Source organism: Erpetoichthys calabaricus, chromosome 18, assembly GCF_900747795.2.
Source record: "Erpetoichthys calabaricus chromosome 18, fErpCal1.3, whole genome shotgun sequence".
Classification (NCBI taxonomy): domain Eukaryota; kingdom Metazoa; phylum Chordata; class Cladistia; order Polypteriformes; family Polypteridae; genus Erpetoichthys; species Erpetoichthys calabaricus.
Genome location: NC_041411.2, coordinates 66876873 through 66901698, shown reverse-complemented (window position 1 = coordinate 66901698; position 24826 = coordinate 66876873). Strand labels below are relative to the sequence as shown.

Sequence of the window (24826 nt, the reverse complement as noted above, 5' to 3'; positions counted from 1 at the left end):
TTGGCGGTCCTCTCTCAAAGTGATGTTACCAGCTCAGCACACCACAGCACAGATAATTTCACTGCTCATCATAGATTTGTAGACGATGTAAAGGATGTCACTACTCACATTAAAGGAGCACATTCTCCTAAGAAAAAATAAAGTCTACTTTGCACTTTCTTCTACAGTCCCTCTGTGTTACAAGACCGATCCAGACAGTTATTGATGTGGACCCCTAAGTACTTATAGTAGTGCAAATGTACATCCACTCCCTAAATAGTAACCAGACATTGAGGCTTTTTGGTAGGGTGTAAATAAATAACCAGTTTCTTGGTTTTCCAGATGTTAAGTAGCAGGCAATTCTTTTTTGTACCACTAAGTTAAGTTCTCCACCTGACTCCTCTACTCTGTCTCATCCCCTGTGTCAATACACCCCATAACTGCAGAATCATCAAAGAATTCCTGCAAACAGGGCTCCTCTCAACCCTCATTTTTTGCATGGAAAATAAAGTTTTCTTTTAAGTTGACTGGTTTTAGGTTTTTACAGCTAGAGGAGATTTAGTTTGAGCTCCAGGTTGGTCAGTGTCTGTAAGGAGTCTGTGTGTTCTTCTTGCATCTACAGTATCTGTTTTTTTTTCAGGTTCTTTGGTTTTCTTCCAAATTCCATAGGTTCATTGGTGCATCTGAATTGGACCCTGTGTTAATAAGTGTGGATGTTTAACAGACTGACACCCCAGGTTGGTTCCACCCTTGTGTCCAATATTTTCATCATGTTGCCCATTTTCTATCTACCTTAAATATTATATGTGATCGTGTAGTTGATTCATTTGACAGATGATGTGACTTTATATCATCTCTAGGTGGCTTTTATTCAGCATCGTGGTGATCCCCCTAGCAGCCCACTTTGGAGGGGAAACAGCCACTAGATGAAGAAACAGCAATGCAAGAAGGGAGGAGCAGAGGATGAAGCCATAATTAGCATAGGCAGTTGTGTATGAGAACTAAGGTAATAATAAAAAAGACCCTGGTGCTAATCATTTACTCAAAGTCAGGTGACACCTTCTCTCTCAGCATACTTCCTTACTTAAAACTGTTTGTCACCCTGGCTTGCTGCGGTTTGAACTTCTGGCCAGAAAAAAAAAATTAAAAATACCAGCAGGAAATGAATTTTTGTTCTGTCATCATCTCAATCTAGTACAACGCTGAGGATGGACAAGAAGCCACTTCTAAGGTGAGTAATGAACATTTTGCTCCATTCTAGGGGCCTTTACTCAAAGAGTTTTTAGCTGTCTTGCTTGATTCTAAACTCATATATACTGTATAAGGTGACAAACGAAAGAATTGTTTAAAGCAGTTTCTCCTTTTTTGTTCCTCAACCTGTAATGACACAAAAGGTTTTGCTGTGATCAAAAATACAAAAATGAAACGTATTTGTCTTTTTTTTAAATGGGAGACACACATTATCAATGAAACATTATTATACTGTATACAGTTCCATTGTACTTAACAAAAGGATTTAACAAAGAAACCCTGGCATTAAGTGTCCCACTCTCACATTAGACATAAGAACTTTCAAGCGTCTGTGTTTATAGCTTCATAACACTAAAACAATAACTAAAAATTTTTCAAAAATCAAATGGAACTCTCAGATATATGTAGAAATTATTATTATAAATGATAACACTCTGCAAGCAATCATTAATGATTTGAACAAAATTTAATCTACGATGGGTCCATGTTCAAGACAAAAACAGAACACTTACAGGAACTTTACACCCAAAAATGAGATTTTTCTATGTGTTATTTACCTCATTTAGTGTTTAGTGATGGCCAAAATCATTTTCTTTTTTGGTAAAATATTGCTAAATAAATACTTCCAGAAAATCCGAGCATTCCACACGGAGGAAACACATTCACATGGGGACAAGCTTTTGAATTAAGGATAGGATTTATGGATTAAGGATAGGAATATGCGGGGCTTCTGTTCAAATGTTCAAACCAGTAACAATATTTTACCAAAAAATACATGCATTTTATCAGTTGTGAGTATACAGTGACTCGACTTACGGATTATGCAACACGCAAAACGTGGGATTTTTTTATGGAAGTTTTTAGATTGTTTTCTGTGGACTCCATAGATGGCCATTCTATAAGAAATTTTGTTATCTTTCTTATCCATGAAAAAATTAGATTAAAAATCTCTCTCAGCCATCACTATACAAACATAAAAAATGTAAGATGGAGTATTCACAGTGGCAGTATCAGAAGGCGCCACCAGAGGGCAGCAAAAGAAGTGACAATAGGAAGATTAAGTAACAGCTAATAGAAAGCCTGCAAAACTTATTATCCATCTACAGGGTCGTTATTTCCATGTACGGAGATTGCAGTGAAATTATTACATGCAACGTCTCGCCACTCTTGGGTGCCATGATTAGTCAGAACAACTACCTTAACTTTAAAGGGTCTTAAGTGTCTTTAAAGTGAGTGTCTATCTATCTATCTATCTATCTATCTATCTATCTATCTATCTATCTATCTATCTATCTATCTATCTATCTATCTATCTATCTATCTATCTATCTATCTATCTAATCAGAGGACTAGCCAAATCACACACTGTGGTGTTGGTGACAACTGATTCTGAAACCTTTTTTTACAGATTAAACTGCCTTTATGGGCAGTTGTGCGGTTTCAGAAGAGATTAATTTAAAGTGTCCATCTGTGTTAAGTGGACAATGGCCACATCTCACTGACAGCTAGTGATATGCCCTTTAACATGGCAGGGCTGCTTTACTGCAGAAATGAGATGGAGACTTCTTTCACTGTAAGCTGGTGCGTTTTCTTGTACTTTTAGAGCTAGATATTGTCGCATTTGCTTTGTTTCCATCCTTCACTGATTACCCTTCCCATGTACAATATGTGTTACTTCTCTAAAATAAAACCATTGTGAGTTTTATACCTGAACCACAGCTCTGTGGTGTCCTTAATAATGCTTCACAGCTTTTACAACTTCTCTGTCATTATCAAGTTTTCCAACAGTGATCAACAACAACAACAACATTTATTTATATAGCACATTTTCATACAAAAAGTAGCTCAAAGTGCTTTACATAATGAAGAAAAGAAAAATAAAAGACAAAATAAGAAATTTAAAAAAAGGCAACATTAGTTAACATAGAAAAGGAGTAAGGTCCGATGGCCAGGGTGGACAGAAAAAACAAAAAAAAAAAAACTCCAGAAAGCTGGAGAAAAAAATAAAATCTGCAGGGGTTCCAGGCCACGAGACCACCCAGTCCCCTCTGGGCATTCTACCTAACATAAATGAAATAGTCCTCTTTGTAGTTAGGGTTCTCACAGAGTCACTTGATGCTGATGGTCATACAGACTTCTGGCTTTTAATCCGTCCATCATTGTTGGAACATCATGGTGCTTTGAGTAGATGTTGGTGGTGCAAGCCACCACCAAAAGGACACCGGAAAAGGAAACATAAGAGAGAGTAGGGGTTAGTACAGATTTTAGAGCCACCATGAATAGTTATTATAATGAATTGGATATACAGAGTATCAGGATTTAAATTACAGTGAAGTTATGAGAAGGCCATGTTAAAGTAATGTGTTTTCAGCAGTTTTTTAAAGTGCTCCACTGTATTAGCCTGGTGAATTCCTACTGGCAGGCTATTCCAGATTTTAGGTGCATAACAGCAGAAGGCCGCCTCACCACTTCTTTTAAGTTTTGCTCTTGGAATTCTAAGCAGACACTCAGTTGAGGATCTGAGGTTATGATTTGGAATATAAGATGTCAGACATTCCGATATATAAGATGGGGCGAGATTATTTCAAGCTTTATAAACCATAAGCAGAATTTTAAAGTCAATTCTGAATGACACAGGTAACCAGTGTAGTGACATCAAAACTGGAGAAATGTGCTCAGATTTTCTTTTCCTGGTAAGGATTCTAGCAGCTGCATTCTGCACTAGTTGCAAACGATTTATGTCTTTTTTGGGTAGTCCTGAGAGGAGTGCGTTACAGTAATCTAGTTGACTGAAAACAAACACATGAACTAATTTCTCTGCATCTTGCAATGATATAAGAGGTCTAACTTTTGCTATGTTTCTTAAGTGAAAAAATGCTGTCCTAGTGATCTGATTAATATGCGATTTAAAATTTAGATTACAGTCAACAGTTACCCCTAAGCTTTTTACCTCTGTTTTGACTTTTAGTCCTAATGCTTCCAGTTTATTTCTAATAGCCTCATTGTATCCATTATTGCCAATTACCAAGATTTCAGTTTTCTCTTTATTTAACTTGAGAAAGTTACTATTCATCCATTGTGATCAACACATAAGCCACAATGCATGAAATTTTCTGTCTCCCAAATAAGAATGAAATTAGTCCCAATACTGTTCATATTGCCCATATGTATTTTGTATCCCTCAGTTTTCCTTCTCCTTCTATTTCTTTGACTCCTTGCCAATGGGTCATGACTTTAGTCATGTGTATGGGGCATGACCAATCTTAAGGATTACTCAGGCAGGCCTGAAGTCACTGCACTGTGCGTAGCAAATAAATCCTTGTAGGAACGCAATGGTTTAACGTGCAACTCGACAAAGCAGGTTGAATGGATGTAGATAGATAGATAGATAGATAGATAGATAGATAGATAGATAGATAGATAGATAGATAGATAGATAGATAGATAGATAGATAGATAGATAGATAGATAGATAGATAGATAGATAGATAGATAGATAGATAGATAGATAGATAGATAGATAGATAGATAGATAGATAGATAGATAGACAGACAGGTTTGTTGGTTTAAAGTCCTCAGTGTTAGTGTGTCAGACAGAGGATGTGCAACATTGTTCATAATGACACTCAGTAAAATAAAAAAGATCAGAAGATCATAAAGGGTTGTTCAGATACCCCCTTTAGTGAAAAAGAAAAAAAGATGAAAAGGAAAGCAAAGTCCAACAAAATTACTGGCCATCTATTATCCATTTCAAGGTGGAATAGTGGTCCTGAGGCTAGGGATCTGCTGCAGTAATCGGAATGTTGTTGGTTTGAATCCCATGAATGCCAGAGGTGATTCCACTCCATTGGTCCCCTGAAAAAGGCCTGCAATTGCTCCATCCTGGGTATGATGTCAACCTGCGTCCGGCCCTGCAAGCAGGTCCTCCAACTTACAAGGGAAAATTTGGGGGTTGGTGGCAGGACTGGCACTCCATCCACTGCACAAACCTCACACTGTTGCATTCAAACTAGTGTGGTGCTGAGATGGCACCAGCTGCACTCTGGGATCCTGTGGTGGTTTGTTGTGTGCTGTATGACGCACAGCAATGTGCTGTATGAGTGCATGCTCCCAACATCTCTCTCCTCGGTTATCCATTTCTAGGCAATACATTTCAAATTCAAGGTCCTCATTTAGATGAGTTTCTTTCAGGTGGTTGGTTCATCAGTGAATGCTGACTTCCAGTGTTGTTGTCCTTTAAATTGGAGGAGAAGAGACAGGACTCCCAGGTGAAGCCCAGAAGCAACATCAGAAATCGTCTTTTGACGGTCTGCAGATGAAAAAGATGAGGCATTGCTGGCTGCAATATCTCAGGCACTTGAGGTGGAGGTGTCACTTAACAGAGTCTTGTAGATGCTCCCTGTGCTTCCCTAAACCACCTGCGGGTTTTACTGAAGCCCACACTTCTTTAGCAGTTCCTTTTGTGCACATCCTATTATATTTCTAGCCACGGTACCTACTGAAGCCATGAAATAGAATACAAAATATGTGCTACCTGTTGCCCTATGCTCTATGCCTTTACCGCCTTTCCTCTGTATTTGCATGTGTGTGACAATCTCTTAACCGGTACTCCCTTTCTCGAGCGCATTCCCATAAAGCTGGCTTCTCATTATTTTCAAGGTCACCTTTCTTACCTCATGCCTGGTTTTAAATTTGCCATCTTTGAAAGCGATGCTCTTAGTATGCCTAATAAGCCTTTACTCCTTGTGTGTCTGATGCTCGCACTATTTCTACTGTCATGTTAACAAAGCTAACTGACCAATCAGATCAAAAGAGGGACTGGACACGCAGACCTTAGTGTTTGATTATATAGCAGATAGATTATTACACATGTGATTCATAAACTCCAAGAATATCAGTTTGTATTTCCTCTTGAGACTTACTGGGTCACTGTCAGTGGTCATCTCTGCTCACCCTTTTCTTAATACAGTTAGGTCCATAAATATTTGGACAGAGACAACTTTTTTCTAATTTTGGTTCTGTACATTACCACAATGAATTTTAAATGAAACAACTCAGATGCAGTTGAAGTGCACACTTTCAGCTTTAATTCAGTGGGGTGAACAAAACAATTGCATAAAAATGTGAGGCAACTAAAGCATTTTTTGAACACAATCCCTTCATTTCAGGGGCTCAAAAGTAATTGGACAAATTAAATAACTGGAAATAAAAAGTTCATTTCTAATACTTGGTTGAAAACCCTTTGCTGGAAATGACAGCCTGAAGTCTTGAACTCCTGGACATCACCAGATGCTGGGTTTCCTCCTTTTTAATGCTCTGCCAGGCCTTTACTGCAGCGGCTTTCAGTTGCTGTTTGTTTGTGGGTCTTTCTGTCTGAAGTTTAGTCTTCAACAAGTGAAATGCCTGCTCAATTGGGTTAAGATCAGGTGACTGACCTGGCCATTCAAGAATCTTTGCTTTAATAAACTCCTGGGTTGCTTTGGCTGTATGTTTTGTATGTTTGAGTGGTGGCTCTGAGGCTAGGGATCTGCACTGGCAATCGGAAGGTTGCCGGTTCGAATCCCGTAAATGCCAATAGGGACTCTGCTCTGTTGGGCCCTTTAGCAAGGTCCTTAACCTGCAATTGCTGAGCGCTTTGAGTAGTGAGAAAAGTGCTATATAAATGCAAAGAATTATTATTATCCATCTGTATCATGAAACGCCGCCCAATCAATTTGACTGCATTTAGCTGGATTTGAGCAGACAGTATGTCTCTGAACACCTAAGAATTCATTCGGCTGCTTCTGTCCTGTGTCACATCATCAATAAACACTAGTGTCCCAGTGCCACTGGCAGCCATGCATGCCCAAGCCATCACACTGCCTCCACCGTGTTTTACAGATGATGTGGTATGCTTTGGATAATGAGCTGTTCCACGCTTTCTCCATACTTTTTTCTTGCCATCATTCTGGTAGAGGTTGATCTTGGTTTCATCTGTCCAGAGAATGTTTTTCCAGAACTGTGCTGGCTTTTTTAGATGTTCTTTAGCAAAGTCCAATCTAGCCTTTCTATTCTTGAGGCTTATGAGTGGCTTGCACCTTGCAGTGCACCCTCTGTATTTACTTTCATGCAGTCTTCTCTTTATGGTAGACTTGGATATCGATACCCCTACCCCCTGGAGAGTGTTGTTCACTTGGTTGGCTGTTGTGAAGGGGTTTCTCTTCACCATGGAAATGATTCTGCGATCATCCACCACTGTTGTCTTCCGTGGACGTCCAGGTCTTTTTGCGTTGCTGAGTTCACCAGTGCTTGCTTTCTTTCTCAGGATGTACCAAACTGTAGATTTTGCCACTCGTAATATTGTAGCAATTTCTCGGATGGGTTTTTCTGTTTTCGCAGCTTAAGGATGGCTTCTTTCACCTGCATGGAGAGCTCCTTTGACTGCATGTTGTCTGTTCACAGCAAAATCTTCCACATGCAAGCACCACACCTCAAATCAACTCCAGGCCTTTTATCTGCTTAATTGATAATGACATAATGACGAACTTGCCCACACCTGCCCATGAAATAGCCTTTGAGTCAATTGTCCAATTACTTTTGAGTCCCTGAAATGAAGGGATTGTGTTACAAAAAATGCTTTAGTTGCCTCACATTTTTATGCAATCGTTTTGTTCACCCCACTGAATTAAAGCTGAAAGTCTGCACTTCAACTGTATCTGAGTTGTTTCATTTGGTAATGTACAGAACCAAAATTAGAAAAAAGTTGTCTCTGTCCAAATATTTATGGACCTAACTGTATGTGGCTCAGCTTACTGACAGTGTTCTGTCTCTTTGTCAGCTTTGCTATTTTTTGAGTAAGAACTAAATTTCTACTTGAATGAAACACTCTTGTGATAAACAGTTACATTTATATAGCATTCTTCTATATTCTTTCTTTTTTAAAATCTTTATGTGTAGTTATTACGAAATTATAAATCTGCATTCAGTGAAAAGTGCATGCAAAAATAAAGTAAAATTAATTGAATTAGTTTAGTGACTGCAATTGGTTAATTGATTAATGAACAGACTGTCGGATTGATAGATTAGTTTTACAGAAACACAAACATTAGCATCACACTCAGTGCACAAAGTGTGTCAAAGGTTTTTGTCACAAGGTGTGTCAAAAAAGAATGAAACGATTGAATACCATTGATAAATACAATATATAGGATTAGACATAATTAGTATGTCAGTTTTGAAGGCAAAGTCATTCTTGAAGCGTTCATGAATTTCCGGAGGGTGGGACTGGACTGTGTGTCTTGCCTGAGGGGGTTGCTAACTGCGATTCGAAGCTATTTGTTGTGTGGTGGGTGCGGCAACCCGCTGTACCACTGCAAGCTCCCCAACCTGACCTGTCATTCATGAAGCAGATAACCTTCCACATTCTTCATTTGGGCCCTCACACCACATTGTTTATTTTGCTTCCAATTTTGTCTGCATGTTTTAAAATGCAATGCTGTCTGTTTGCTTTTTGATAATTCAGGCAATTCTGGTAAACATCCTTGATTTCAAAAATAATCACAAAAACAATTCTGTCTCTCCATTAATCTGCTGTGGCTCCCCATGATCCTGAAAGTGGTTTAAGAGGGTCCAGTAAATGGGTGGGCAAATGATTCTTTATTTATTTAGCCCAGTGGTATTCTAGTGACACTGTCTGTGTGGAGTTTGCACATTCTTCCCACATCTGTGTGGATTTTCAGTTATTACCTCTCAAAGACATACATTGTGGGTGAAATGGAGAAATTAAATTGCCCTGGTATTAAAGTGTGGGTCCTGCCATTGACTGATTCCCCTGACTGACCCTTGTCTAGATGAAATGTGTTAGAAAATGGAAGGTTGTATTCTTAAATTGTCTGTTCAGTCCAGTGCAGGATTTACGTATAAGCTACACAAGCTATAGCTTAGGGCCCCCGCCTTCTTGGGGGCCCCCAAAACAAATTGTCCGAGTGAGCAATTGTCATATATACTTAAATATATTACAGCATTATTTGTCCCAATCAGGCTCGGCCTTAGGCATAGGCGAAATAGGCGACCGACTAGGGCTCCGGCGTCCGGGGGGCCCCGGATCGACTCCTTGGTCTAATTTTCACGCATTTCACAGAGCTTCCAGGGGGGCTCTGCCCCCCTCAGGGGGCCCCTGGACCCCCCTTTCACCTAGGGCCCCATAATACCTAAGACCGGGCCTGGTTCAGTCCATGAAAATTCTTCTTCTTTCAACAGCTCTGTAGGACACATTTTTACGTAAGTTAAACTAATGTCTCACTATGCAACTTCTAGTTGTTGGGTTTGTCAGATTTGCTGACTGCATTTGCTGATCTCATCACTGGACCATGTTAATTTAAATGACTGAAAGTCATTGGGCATGTCACTTTTATCAGCCGAGCGCTGAACTTCCAGCACATTCCATTTCACCTCCTTTCCGGACGCTTGCTGCTTGACATAGCCATCACAGTACAAAGGGTTAACAGGTACAACAGGTACCGAGAGTTCAGCCTCAAATGCTGCTGTTTTTGTTCTTTTTCATTTCTGTCATGGTACATAAAACACAAGACATCAGACAGACAAGCTTCTCTTCTGTATATATGGTCCCAAACACCCATGTTTCTCATTCTTGTTACCGCATCCTATGCTGTATAATTCCAGCTGTGCATTCATTGGTTGTCAGATCTCGTGCACACAGAGTCAACCCTTATGACTAAAGACAAAATCAAACCCAGGTCACTGGGTATGTCACATTACGTGACTGCCTTCACAGGAGCGCACCACTGACCTCCTCCAACTCACTAAGATTATGAAAATGAAGGCTATCACTGAAAATTGCCGGAAAAGTCATCTAATAGATAGATAGATAGATAGATAGATAGATAGATAGATAGATAGATAGATAGATAGATAGATAGATAGATAGATAGATAGATAGATAGATAGATAGATAGATAGATAGATAGATAGATAGATAGATAGATAGATAGATAGATAGATAGATAGATACTTTATTAATCCCAAGGGGAAATTCACATACTCCAGCAGCAGCATACTGATACAAAAAACCTATAAAAGATATGACATGGCCTTTATTATTTAGGTTATCAGTTCCTGACCTGGTGTATCAGAGATTCCAGAAAGATTACATCTGTCCAGTCCAGAGTCCATCCTGACGTAATCACACTCTGGATGGAACACCAGAACACCACAAGGTCCACTCACAAACTCCTTGACTCACAAATACCAGGCCAAAAACTTGTATCCCCGGGGAAAAAATCTACACTGGCATATGAAGGGACAACATTCAAAACCCAAACAGAGAATTAAGATTTTAGCTCAGTCCTCTTTAAAGAATCTATTTATACAACTGGACTCATTCATGTTGGGATTAAATTTTTGGATCTTCTAACAAATATTTGAAAATCTTCATCCATGATGTCATTACATCTCTGTGTTTAGGCTGTTCAGCCCTCTGAAGCCACTTCTTGCTAAAAGGTTTCTACAAAATGAAGAATTAATATTAAGCACACACAGGAATAATGAAGTATTAATTATTTTTTGTCATTCACAGCACTATACACAAGTAATAACTAATCCATCTGAAGTGTGCTCTGGAGCCGTAAGGTAGTGGCAGTAACCACGTGGTCCATCTACAGTGTTTCCACATTTTGACAATTATAGTCCTGTCCTGTCCTGTCCTGTCAGGCTTAGTGTATCGCAATGATTAAATGGTGAGAGTAGAACATTCAGATGGGTGCTTTTCAGTCCAACACCTTAGCGACTCTGCCACACTTTCAGCCAAACAAATGAAGAGCAGCATTGCATAGTAACAACGTAATATTCTCAAGTATGGCTAATCCAGTTTAGGGTTGTGGTTCGCTGAGATTTAACAGTCGCAACTACACTCCAACCATCCTCGGTGAAAATCCCATTCTTATCGCCAATTGAATTGCTATGGACTCACACCATAAAGAGCCTCTCTCATCAGCATGGACGCAAGGCAGGAAACAGCCCTGAACAGGGTGCTAGTCCATTATAGGGGTCACTCATGCACACACTCACACTCACTCACAAATGGCCCTTTGGAATTGCCATTTATCCTCCTACACATGTCTTTGAGGATGTGACGAGGGAACTGGTTTACTCATGGTGAGACAGGTAGAACATGCAGCCTGCAGACTGACATCAGTTGGACCAAAATTCAAACAAGATGCTAGATCTGTACATGGTTCCATAGTAATGGATGTTGAAATTACTTCAGGGCAGCGTGTAGTTGGTGAGGGAAGGCTAGAGGGATTTTTGCATTATTATTATTATTGTCTCTGTTTATTATATTTTAATATTACATTGTTTTCTTCCATGGCCACGTGCTTTATGTACAATTTAATGCATATTACAATACTTTTAATTATTTTGGCCAATAAAAATTTAATTTAAAAAAAAGTATGTTGAAGTTAGCAATCATGGGAATGTTTTCTTAGCTGTTTTTATAGACCCAGATCCTATCATAACAGGTACAGACACAAGGCATGAACCAAAGCTTTAAAAAGATGACAGTGCCAATCAGGTCACACCCATATTCACTCACACTTGATGCTGATGATGTAGCTGCAATTGCTTTTTTTGTTCACATACTTCTTTGCGTGCTCTTTGCCAGACGCATTGCCGTTAACTCACACTTCGAAGCATCATTACTCTGAAGATTTGCACTGTGGTGAACTGCTGGTGGTGAGCTGCAAACCTGTGATCTCTATCTCAGAAGCAAACACTGTGGTGTGAGTTAAATGAAGAGCTTCACTGTGAGCAGTGTGCTTTCCTGGTGGCGTCAGCTGATCTGTCTTTCTATGTCAACCCCCACATTTTTCTTCACAGCGTTGTTGTAATGAACTGAGAGTCCAAAGCACCAGACAGTCCCAATAAGTTCCAAAAATCCCCGCTAGAGGGGGAGATCCTGTCAAAAACCCCAAAAATGTTCCTCATAATATGTTTATAAAATAAAAGATTTATTCTTCACAAAAATTGCTCTGTAATACTGTGAAGCTCCAAAGAGCACAAAAGGCATACAATGCCAGTTGAAGGCAATTTCAAAAGCAAAGAAAGTCCTAATGCAGAATCCAAAGAAAGTCCAAAAGAACAGAACAGAATGTTAAAAAATTCAATAATGTCAAAAAAGCAAAAAGTAAAATCACCAACTCCAGAACTCATTCATAGTGAACCAGGAGGAACAGTAGAAGATCCTGTGGAAGATTTATAGGGTGGAGTGCTGTTCCTGGCAGTGATTGGTAGGAACCTCACAAAACACGTAGAACTAATACAGGCAAATTAATAATTATCAAAAGTAACATTAAAATAAATAAACAGATCACCAAAGAACAAAAGGATATAAAACAAAACTTTGAACACCAGTCGGGGTAAGAACCCTGGCTGAGATATACACAGTCCACAGTGTGAATCCCATCCTCATCGCCAACTGAAGCATCTTGGCATGAATATTTGCATTGTGGTGAACTGCCAGTGGTAAGCAACGATCCCATGATCTCTGGCTCAGAAACGAACGATTTGCAATGGGAGGTAAATGGAGAGCTCCATCCAACAGATGCACAAAGCCCATCTCAGAACACACTGTGAATGGTGTGCTTTCCTGGTGGCATTAGCCGATCTCTCTCTTTCTCTCTCTCTCTTTCTCTCTCTCTTTGTCAGCCCTCACCTTCTATTACTGTGGGTTAAGAAAAAGGAAAATGGCGACTGTTAACAAACAAGCACTTAACTGGAAAGTGAACAAGCTCTTAAGGTGTGTACATGAAAAGGTCACAGAAAATGGTAATAAACATTCATAAACCACCAGTCTGAAAGTTGACTGTCATTCAGCCATGGTCGCTTCTCTCACTTGCGCACGTTCATGTGTGGACTCGGCCAGTTTAAGGCCGACAATCCATGTAACTGTCTTTAAACTATGCAATGAAATGAAGGATTAATAAAGTTCTCACACAGCTACAGGCAGTATAAATACACAGTCATGTAAAAAAGTAAATACACCCCATGAAATGTTTTTTTTTTTCCTTTTTAACATATGTGGACATATCAAGATTTATCTTCATTTAAACAGTATCTGTACATAAAGGTGATATAAATACCAAACATCATGCTGCATTTCCGATTTGTAGTCCATTGTATAATTTAAATAAGCATAAATGCAAATTTCACATTCCTGGAAAAATTAAGTTCAGCCATATATTAATCACTTGTTCAAATATCTAAAAATAATATTAAGTGTACCAGGTCAAGTGCAAATGATCAGAATATCATTATGGAGGATTTTATTTAAACCTAAGACAATTGTTAGGGTTGCTCATTGTTGTTGAAGTGTGTATCACCATGCCAAGATTGATAGAGACCCCAAAGGCATTCAGAAAGAAGATTATAGATGTGTATGAGTCTTAAAGAAGATCTCCAAATACCTGGAAATCAACTATTTAGCTATCAAGAATATCATCTACAAGCAAAGAAGATTTCAAACATCTGCCAACTTGTCCAGGTCATGCTGCCATAGGAAGCTCCATCGGAGAGCAGATGGCAAGATGTTGAAAGAAGTTTCTAAGAAGCCCAGAATTTTATCAGAGGATACACAGGTAGTTCTTGCCACTGTTGATGTCAAAGTGCATGAGTCTACCATTTGAAAAAGGCTGCACAAATTAGATCTTACTTCGGAGTTGTGCCAGAGGGAAACATTTGCTCTCCAGAAAAAACATCATGGAAAGAGTAATGTTTGCCAGTGAACACCTAGAGAAAGACCAGGACTTCTGAAACAATGTGTTTAGATAGATAGATACTTTATTAATTTATGACAGACTAGGCAAAGATAGAGTTATTTGGCCATAGAACCAGAAGACTTGTTTGGCATAAACCAAAGACATCATTTGACTAGAAGAATGTAATGCCAACTGTAAAGCATGGTGGTGGAAATGCATCAGGGCCTGGGCAGCTCACTATCACAGAAGCCACGATGAATGATTCATTGTACCAGAGGGTGTTTGAGAATAACACAAGACTGTCTGTCAGAAGACAGAAGCTCAGATCAAAAGTGGACCTTGCAACATGACAATCACCATAAACATACCAGTGCATCCACCAATGAATGGCAGAAAAGAAAGCAATGGAGGGTTCTGGAATGGAAAAAGTCAAAGCCTGAATCTGAATTCCATTGAGATGCTGTGGTGGGGGTGGGAGGTGGTGGTTGTAATGGGCTATGCATACAAGACACTCCTCAAATATCACACAGTTGACAGAATTCTTCATTGAGGAATTGGAAACACCTTCTCTCAGTTGATGTCTAAGACGTCCAGACAGTGACAGGAGATGCTGACTTAGGGTTGTTTCTGCCAAAGGAAGCATTACTTTTTCACTTGACTGTATGAAGTATCATTAGGTGTCAACACAATTAATATCAATCCGAAAACTGAGATTTATTAAATACAAAATTAAAAATGTTGTACCATGTACCTTTACCAATGGAGCAGAAAGTGACATCTCATTTCCATGTGTCTTTCAGCAATCTACATACTTGTTATCAAGCCATGGACTATGGACCTCCAGGAAATAGAGGTAAAGCATAGCAAGATTTCTATGTTTTCACATCATGTGCATAGTACATGTTTTTTGTGTTCAGCATTATATTTTTGTCGCTAATAATGGTGTGTTTAATTTTAACTGTACTGAATTTGTAACATTGTGTAACAAGTGATGTTGGATTTAGCAGCTTGGCCAGTGAACTTTAGACCACAAGACTGTCAGTTCATTTTCCACTTCCGAATCCCCATGTGACCTTGAGTAAGTCAATTAACTGGCTAAATAAAAATATATAGTAGCAATTGCAAAAAGTTACATTCAACAAATATATAACTAGTGGATGTACCCAGCATTGCTCAGGTATATTTGTATAGTAGATTAAGTTAAGAAAGCAAGTAAAGCCGTGGTCAAATTTGTTTGTACCCCTCCACAAAAAAAGAAGAACCTACAATTGTCTCTGAAATAACTTGAAACTGACAAAAGTAATTGGCACCTATTATTGTTTATTCCATATGTAACAAAATAAAAATTAGACTTTGCTTCAGAGTTTTATTTAAGCAGAATTTTTCAAATAATAACACAAATGAAAATGGTGGGACCCTTAACCTAACATTTTGTTGCACAACCTTTAGAGGCAATCGCTGCAAACAAGCGATTCCTGGAGCTCTCCATGAGACTTCTGCACCTGTCTACAGGTCGTTTGGCCTTTGGTTCAGGTTTGAATGGGGTCTTCTCCTGATTGCATGTTTCAGTTCTTTCTATAGATGTTTGATAGGATTTGAATTCAGGGCTCATAGTCGGCCACTTCAGAATAGTCCAATGTTTTGTTCTTAGCCGTTCTTGGGTGCTTTTAGCTGTGTGTTTTGGCTCATTATCCTGTTGGAGTATCTTTGACCTGCAACTGAGACAGAGCTTTCTGACACTGGACAGTATGTTTCACTCCAGAATGTCTTGATAGTCTTGGATTTCATTGTTCCCTGAACAGACTCAAGGCACCCTGTACCAAACTCAGCAAAGCAGCCCCTAAACATAAGCAAGCCACCTCCATGTTTCACAGTAGGTCAGGTGTTCTTTTCTTTGAAAGCTTCATTTTTTCATCTGTGGACACAGAGCTGATGCGACTTCCCAAAAAAGCTCCAGGTGTGTCTTATCTGTCCAAAGGACATTCTCCCAGAAGCACTGTGGCGTGACACAAGTTTCAGTTTGGCTTTTTTATATTTTTCTTTCATCAGTGGAGTCCTCCTGGGTCTTCTTCCATTCAGCTCACTGTCACTCATAAAGTGACAGATGGTGTGATAAGACACTAATGGACCTTGACTTTGTAGTTCAGCTTGGATCTCTTTTAAGTTATCTTTGGCTTTTTGTCTTCCATTCTCACTATCCTTCTGCTATTTCTGGGGTCGATTTTCCTCTTGAAGGTGCATCTAGGGAGGTGGGCTACAGTCCCATGGACCTTGAACTTCTTAATACTATCTGCAACTGTTATCACAGGAACATCAAGCTGCTTGGAGATGGTCTTCTAGCCTTTACCTTTAAAATGCTTGTCTATAATTTTCCTTCTGATCTCCTCGGGTAACTTTTTCTTTGCTTTCTGTGATCCATGTTCAGTGGGGGACACACGATGATACCAAACAGCACAGTGATGACTTTTTTCCATTTAAATCAGATGAATGACTGACTGCACGATTGGAGATGTATGATATAAATTCAAGAAAAGAGCTAGTTTTAAAAATCACTCAAACCTGATTATTTAGGATCTTTTCTAGATATACCAACAAATGTGTCCAGGCCATTTTGGAATATCTTTGTAGAATAAGCAACAAATAAGATCTCGTGTCACACTTGCTTTGCTTTACTCGATGACATATCAAAGGCATGCATGTATTCGTAGGACAATTGCTTTTCATTTAATCACTTTTCAGGTGGCATGCAGTACTTTTTAAATGAGCTGTAAGGTGACCAACAAATTTGTCCACGTCTGTATTTATGTGTTTTTAATGTTGATTGTTTTGTCAATGCTGGATGTAATGCAATTGTCCCATCTGTCATGTGCACTACCTCCCTATTAATTTCTCTGCTCTAATGGTCTGAAAATTAGTTTTTTATTTTTGTTTGTGTATGAATGAAATCCATAATTGTCATAACTCCTTGTTGGGTTGATAACATGAATGCTGCTTCTTTGTATTTCCTGGAACAAGTGCTACAGGACAAGGTTGCAGAATTGATCATCACAAGTAAAGAGATTTAAACCAAACAGAACACAAAACGGTTTAAACTTTTTGTAGGTACAAGAACCAATTATCAATTAGACAGAAATTTACAGAACAAAACGCTTCTTGGACACATGGAGGGAGATGGAATTCTGAATGGAGGTGGGCATTTCATTCCATCACCTTGGCACTACACATGAAAAGAGTCTGGATTGAGATTTGCTGTCATCAACAGACAATGTTCAATAGCAAATCTGAGTGAGCAAGAAGGAGTATAGGACCACACAAGTGTCTCCATATACTGTACATAGGTGCTGAACCATTAAATACTATAGATGATTGACTACTCTGTAGGCAAGCATCAAGGATTTCCATTTCATGTGTGATGTTACAGGGAACTAGTGAAGTGATCTGAGAAGAGGAGTAAGCATGCTCCCATCTCAGATGGCATACAGATAGGTTGCCTGCTGCTGAAATTAAGATCTACTGTATTTAGAGCAAGATTCACTGTCAAAGGGGCGGCCCACTGTTTCCATCCTATAAATAAGATTTGCTTTTGCTGGGAAAGTGGGTAAATGAAATTAATGTAAAAATCAATGAAACTGATCTGCGGTCTCTAGCTGGGAGCCAGGGAAGGAGTGGTAGGCTGCAGTGCTTGCTGTGTTTTCATATCAGCTAATATGAGGAGTGATCAGGCCTGCTAAGAATCCATTTATACAATTAAACTATTGACTGGTGCCTTTTTTGATTGAATCTACTAACAATTATTTGATGTTTTGCATCCCTGGTGAGATCTCAGCTATGTGTTTAGGCTCTTTGGTTTGAATCATGCCACTTCTTTTTAAAAGGTTCCTATAATGTTGAGAATAAATGGAGAGCATACTGCTGGGAGTAATTAAATATTAATCATTATCTGTAATTCACACCGGTACCTGCATATAATGATTAATCTATCTGAAATGGAGAACAGGAAATATAGTAATATCAAAGACAACAGAAATCAGTACTACTGCATTGAAATGTCAGAGATGGCCCTTCTCTTAAATAAATAAATTGTTAAATATGAAGCAAAGCTGGGCAAGAGGTTCCATTATAAATATGGAAGTACACGATATGCTGTTGGGCCATCTCATTCAACTTGCCTCACTTTGTACCCAGTCCAGCAAACAGCAACGTGTTAATGCAAAATGGGGATTCGGAGAGAAAATGACGGATGTTTGAATGTGTTTCAAATCACCATAACATCCATCCATCCACTTTCCAACCCGCTGAATCCGAACACAGGGTCACAGGGGTCTGCTGGAGCCAATCCCAGCCAACACAGGGCACAAAGCAGGAACCAATCCCGGGCAGGGTGCCAACCCACCGCAGTCACCGTAACATCCAAAAGAGAAAACAACACATTACTTTTAACTAGAAAATCTTTACTAAACACTGCAAAAGGGACAATTATGAAAATTTCACTTAAAAAAGGAACTTGAAACACCGCTAATTAAGGCAAACAGAGCATTGAGAACTTATTTAGACACTTCACTTTCTGCACATTTTATTATGCTGTAGATTTCATTTTAAATGAATAAATGTGCTAGTTTTTCCCATCAATCTACATTTAATAACCCATAATGACAAAGTGAAAACATGTTATAAAAATCAGAAATTGAAATCTCATTCTTATAAGTATTCAGACCCTTAATTCAGTACTTTGTCGAAGCCACTTTGGCAATAATTACTGCTTTGAGTCTTCATGGGTAAGTCTCTAACAAGCTTTGCATACCTGAATTTGAGTAGTTCATCCCGTTGTTCCTGACAGATCCTTTCAATCTCCATTAGACTGAATAGGAAGCATCTATAAACTGCCATCTTCAGGTCTCTCCATAGATGCTCTGTGTGGTTTATGTCTTGGCTTTGAATTAGCCACAACAATGACAGTCAGAGACTTGTCTCAAACCACTCCAGCTTTGTCTTGACTGTATGCTTCAGGTAATTGTTGTGCTGAAATGTTAGCATTTGCTCCAGTCTGAGGCTGCAAGCACCGTGAAGCAGGTTTTCTTCTTGGACATCTGTGTATTTGGCTGTATTTGTCCTTCCCTCAGTTCTGACCAGGCAGGCTATCTGTCCCTTCCAGTGTGAAGCACTTCCATAGCATGATGCTATCATAACCATGATTCCACCACAGAGATGGTATTAAATAAGTGATAAGCAATGTCTTCCTTTGTTGGACATAGTGCTTGGAGTTCTATCCAAACAATTCAATTTTTTGTCTCATCAGACCAGAGAATCTTCTCTCTCATACTTTCAGAATCCTTTAATCTGTCATATTAATTTTACTCAAGAGTGGCTTCTGTCTGAACACTCTAGCATAAAGGCCTGATCAATGGAGTATTACTGAGACGGCCATCCTTCTGAAAGGTTCACCCATCTTGGCACAGGACCTCTGAAGCTCTGTTAGAGTGATCATTTGATTCTTGCTGACCACCCTGACCAAGGCCCTTCATGCCCAAATTTTTAACAAATTTGCAGACCTTTCTGAAAACATATTTTCATGTTGTCATTAAGGGTCAGTAGGTGTAGATTGATATTTTTAAATTAAATCTACAGCACAATATTGTGTGCAGAAAGTGAAGGAATCTGAATTCTTTCTGAGTACACCATATATACTGTTGTGTCATTGAACAAATTCAGATGGGACACAGATTAGCAACATATAACATGAACAAGAGCTGAACATTCCAGAAATCCTTCTCCGGGTCACCCTTTTCTCTGATCTGTGAACTGAACTTATCTGATTTGCTGACTGATGCAATCTCCTGAAATTTTCTCTTTTATCCTTTACAAAAAAAAAAAAATTTGCTTGAGCTGAGCCTTTCCTTATATTGTACTAGCCATCCACCACGGCTCTACCCGCATAGCAGTGAAACAAGAAAGACGTTAAAAATCAACAAACAAACAGGTATCGCTAGCTAAGTGGAGGCAAGGTCCTCTCCAAAACATAGAGCCATTCGAACAGAGGCTGGTGTGTGAGTGAGGAGGGTCCCACCCAGCTTACCACTCCTGACACCACACTTCCCCCTTCCCTCGGCCCGCAGCCTCTGTCTCGGATTAACGTGAATAAACCACTTCTGCAAGCGAACTATGAGACTTAGCGCGATGAGAGAAGTCGCAAAATCAACCGGAATGTTCAAGCAAATTATAGAAAAAAACCTGATTTAAATCTGTTAAGTAGTTCTCTCGTGAAAAGCGGACAGACATACAGACAGACAGACAGACGTTGGATTTTATATATAGAGAGATAAACAAGCGCAGATAAGTAAAAGACACGTTTCTATATATACATTATTGTTGCTTTTTCCCATACATATCATATAAAAATTCGAACTGATGAATCAATAGTGGAAATGAAAATTTAATTAGTCACCCTACTCTATCCAAGACAGGAATTTTGTGTGTTTCTACTGCTTAAGAACTCAAAATAACTCATAATCATTTATTGATTATGGTATGGTAAAGATGATAAACAGAGATTTATTTTCATGTAATGATTACCTTATGTTGTGTGAAAACACATTGCAAATTCCGAGGAGTATATATGCCAGCAATTAGATGAAGCAAGTAATCATACTGGCAAATACAGTAAGTGCCCTGTAAGGAGGAGTGCAGTGCTGGTTATCACAGAACTGCAGATTGTATTTTGATAAGATGTTTTCTAGCTGTCATAGCTACCTACTTTGAACAACAGAATTTAAAAGTTAACTTGCATCCTCCATTCCCAGAATTCAGGGATAATGAGTACTGTAAATGTCTTCAATTTCGAGTTAAAGTTGTTATACTCTGTGATCATGGTGCCAGAAAGTGTCAATGTGTTGCATTTTGATTAATACATCCATCCATTTTCCAACCCGCTGAATCCGAACACAGGGTCACGGGGGTCTGCTGGAGCCAATCCCGGCCAACACAGGGCACAAGGCAGGAACCAATTCTGGGCAGGGTGCGAACCCACCGCAGGACACACACAAACACACCCACACACCAAGCACACACTAGGGCCAATTTAGAATCGCCAATCCACCTAACCTGCATGTCTTTGGACTGTGGGAGGAAACCCACGCAGACACGGGGAGAACATGCAAACTCCACATAGGGAGGACCCGGGAAGCGAACCCAGGTCCCCAGGTCTCCCAACTGTGAGGCAGCAGTGCTACCCACTGCGCCACCGTGCCGCCCTGATTAATACATGAAAGTAAAAATTTCACTGTACTCTGCACATACAGTCATCTAAAAAAGTAAGTTAACACCTTGGACATTCCTGACTTTTTCAACATATTTGAATAAGCAGACATTAGATCTTCATGCAAAGAGAGCCTACAGATAAAGGTGATCTTATTGAATAAATGACACATAAAATTGACATGGTGTATTCATTCTTATGATCTAAATTAAGAAAAATGCTGGTTTATCAAGTGGAAAAAGTACACCCCTACATTTATCACCCCTAAAAATGTGTCCCAGCTTAGGTGCCAATGATTAGACCCTCCTTAGGGAGTATGCAATTGGGCTCTGTCTTACTTAAATCACAGATTTCCAGGGTCTTGTGTTCTCTTTGCTATTGACGTCTGTAGTGTCATCAAGCCAAGATCAAAAAAGCTCTCTAAGGACTTCAGAAATAAGTCTGTGGATTCCTAGGAGTTTGACAAGCTATTTAAAAAGATCTGCAAATTATATGAAATCAATCATTCCACTGTAATGAACATCTAGGCAAAGAGCAGGCCTTCTAGATTAATGTGCTCTGGGCAGTTCAATCAAAGATAGAGTTGTTTGGACAGTAAAAGTAGACATGTTTGGTGCAACCTGGAAACAGCATTTCATGAGAAAAACCTCAAACCAACTGTGAAACATACCGTAGTACTGGTAATGTTCTGGTTTGGGGTTGCTTTGCTGCCTCAGGGCCTGAGAACCTTGCAGTTATTGAGTCAACTACTATTTTTTCATGATATTTAAGATGTGCTTGGAGAGAAAGTTGAAGTTGAATTAGAAATGGACCTTACATCATGACAATGGTTTAAAGAACCCAAAGCTCAAAAAGAGGAAATGTAGGGTTAAATGCTCTTATTTGAATCCCATTAAAATGTTGAAACAGGCAGTGCATGCAAGAAAATCCACAAACATCTTGCAACTGAAGGAATTCTGCAAATTTTAACCAAGTCAATCTCAGAGACTGGTGGACATTTTTGCAAAATGCCTACTAGAAATCATTTCTGTTAAAGGGGTCAATGCCAGCTTCTGAGGGCTAGGGTTGAATTCCTTTTTCTCTAATAGCCCAGTACATCTAATGATATTTTTGTTGAATAGATGATTGAAAAGTGACTGAATGTGTTTTTATTCAAGTATACCACCTTCATCTGTAGGCACTGCTTGCATGAAGATCTACTGTTTGCCTGTTCAAATACTGTATGTTGAAAACATCAACAATTTCCATGGGGTGTACGTTTTTTTTTTTACTTGCACAAGATTGTACCTGTCTTTGGCTTGCCATCTGTCACTCTCGACTCCACTTGCATTTATTTTGTCTTTTTGTTGCTCATTTGTGAATGGATCGAGTTCTTCACTTTGCTGTGATCGCCCTGCACTCTTTGACATCTGACTCGCTGCCGTAGAACTGATGGGCTATGACCTGGGTGAACAGAAAGCGTCTTTACCACCACTTGTATTGGAAATACCAGCTCACCTCTGGCACGCTGCAGTTTGTCTGCCTCTGGATGTGTTGCTGAGATTTGGATTTGAATTTCATCTGGTTTTGTTTTCTGGGATAAATGCGTTTTTAGCTGAGTGCAGATCAGGTCGTCATCATGTTGTTTCCTGGTGGTCTCTGGGGTCTGTATATTCCAAGGTTCTGGAACAGTTTTTAATTTTTATTCTATGTTTTATTATTCAGCATTTTGTGACTTTTGTCTGTGATAGGCGCTTCATAAATACATTTTTACTTTACTTACTTACTTACTTACTTACTTACTTACTTACTTACTTACTTACTTACTTACTTACTTACTTACTTACTTACTTACTTACTTACTTACTTAATTTTTCAAAAGGATGTATGATAGTTATGACCCTAGAAGCCCTAGAAACCTAACTGCCTTCTTTTTTGATAGCCAGCAATGTCCTTTAATTCTCTTCTAGGACTGGGTACCATCTAGTGTCAAAGTGCTGTTGCCACCTCAGGTGTTTCTTAACTGTAATTCTGGTGCCCATGTGTATTGCCCTGCCATAGCCTACAACACATGTGCCATGTTTTTAAATTCGTACAACATTATATGTCACACTTTCATTCTTTGTGTTGATGCTCTGATGGGCTTTACCCCTGTCCTGTGTCAGCTGATCATGTCTACAATCCATCTGCCACCACACCAACAAACTGTCATACACTTTACAAACATTTTAATGAAGCAACTTCCCAAAAATACAGCAGTCTAGCCAAACTCCTCTAGGCTCCTTAGCTCCTTTGTACAATGAACTGCTCTGATTTGTTTTCCTGCATTTTCTGCCACACACTTGAACCTTGGCATGTGGATTTAATAAAGGCAAGAATTCCTGTTGTACATTATAGGGTGGGTGTAGTTACGCAAACATTAGTACTGAGAGCCATTCATGGGAAACTCAAGTGCTTCTAGGGAAACAATCAGTGAACTGAATCAGATTTCACAATCTGATGAGTTCCAGAGAATCAATCCATTTTACATAGTTTTTAAAATATTAATCACTGGAAATCCATTACTGTCATTTTCTTTTTGTTTATGCCAGGTTTTTCTTTTTTCATGTAACGTTTTTTATAATATTGACTAACTCCAGAGGTATGACAAAAATGTAACCTGAGGAAATCTTCACTCAAACTGGTAATTATAAAGAAAATAGTTCTGAAGAAGTGATGTAAGAACTTGGTAGGAGGACAAAATAGCTCCAGTAAGATAAATGGATGAAATGTAATTTACAAATGTACGTATCTAATCCCATTTCCTTTACCAACTGATTTCTAATACGTTTATTTTGTCTTGACAATTTATTTAAAAAATCAGTATGAAATGATCCATGAAATACTTCCAAATAAATTTCACTTTAATTTAGTGATACTACAGCAAATCACTCAATGGAAGACTTTACAATATAATACAATAATCTATACTAATAAAAGGCAAAGCCCTCACTGACTGACTCACTGACTGAATGACTGACTCACTCACTCACTCATCAGTAATTCTCCAACTTCCCGTGTAGGTAGAAGGCTGAAATTTGGCAGGCTCATTCCTTACAGCTTACGTACAAAAGTTAGGCAGGTTTCATTTCGAAATTCTATGCATAATGGTCATAACTGGAACCTGTTTTTTGTCCATATACTCTAATGGAGGAGGCGGAGTCATGTATCGCGTTATCACGCCTCCTACGTAATCACGTGAACTAAAAACAAGGAAGAGATTTACAGCACGAGTCAAACGCGGGAACGAAGGTAAATGACGTTAATTTTTGAGTGTCTTTTAATACTGTGTAAGCATACATATTAACACATGTGCAATTAAACGTGTGCATTTACGGGGTGATTTCTCAGGCTTAAAAGCTCGCCTTTTATTAAAAAGGTAAATGCTAACTGTTTTCATTCTGAAGGGCACAAACCACATTAGATTTTAGCCGTTAAACGCGCAAAAATGTCGGTACACCAGATAAATAAGCGCAACATATTATCAGTTGTATTGTATGCTTACAATACATATAGAAATGTGTTAATCGTTAACTATAGTTTCGGATAGTGTTTTTCGACTCGCGCCTTGATT

The 24826-nt window shown here is 39.0% G+C and overlaps 1 protein-coding gene across 1 annotated transcript in view; it reads left to right on the top strand.

Annotated features, from left to right (window-relative positions):
- The first annotated feature begins 1090 nt into the window (after positions 1 to 1090).
- LOC114668554 (protein SSUH2 homolog) overlaps positions 1091 to 24826 on the top strand; it is a 117496-nt gene continuing 93760 nt past the window's right edge. The window contains exons 1-2 of the mRNA XM_051921505.1: positions 1091 to 1210; positions 14783 to 14835. Coding sequence (XP_051777465.1) covers positions 1188 to 1210; positions 14783 to 14835 — 76 coding nt within the window. The 5' untranslated portion in view covers positions 1091 to 1187. The remainder of the gene's footprint in view (positions 1211 to 14782; positions 14836 to 24826) is intronic.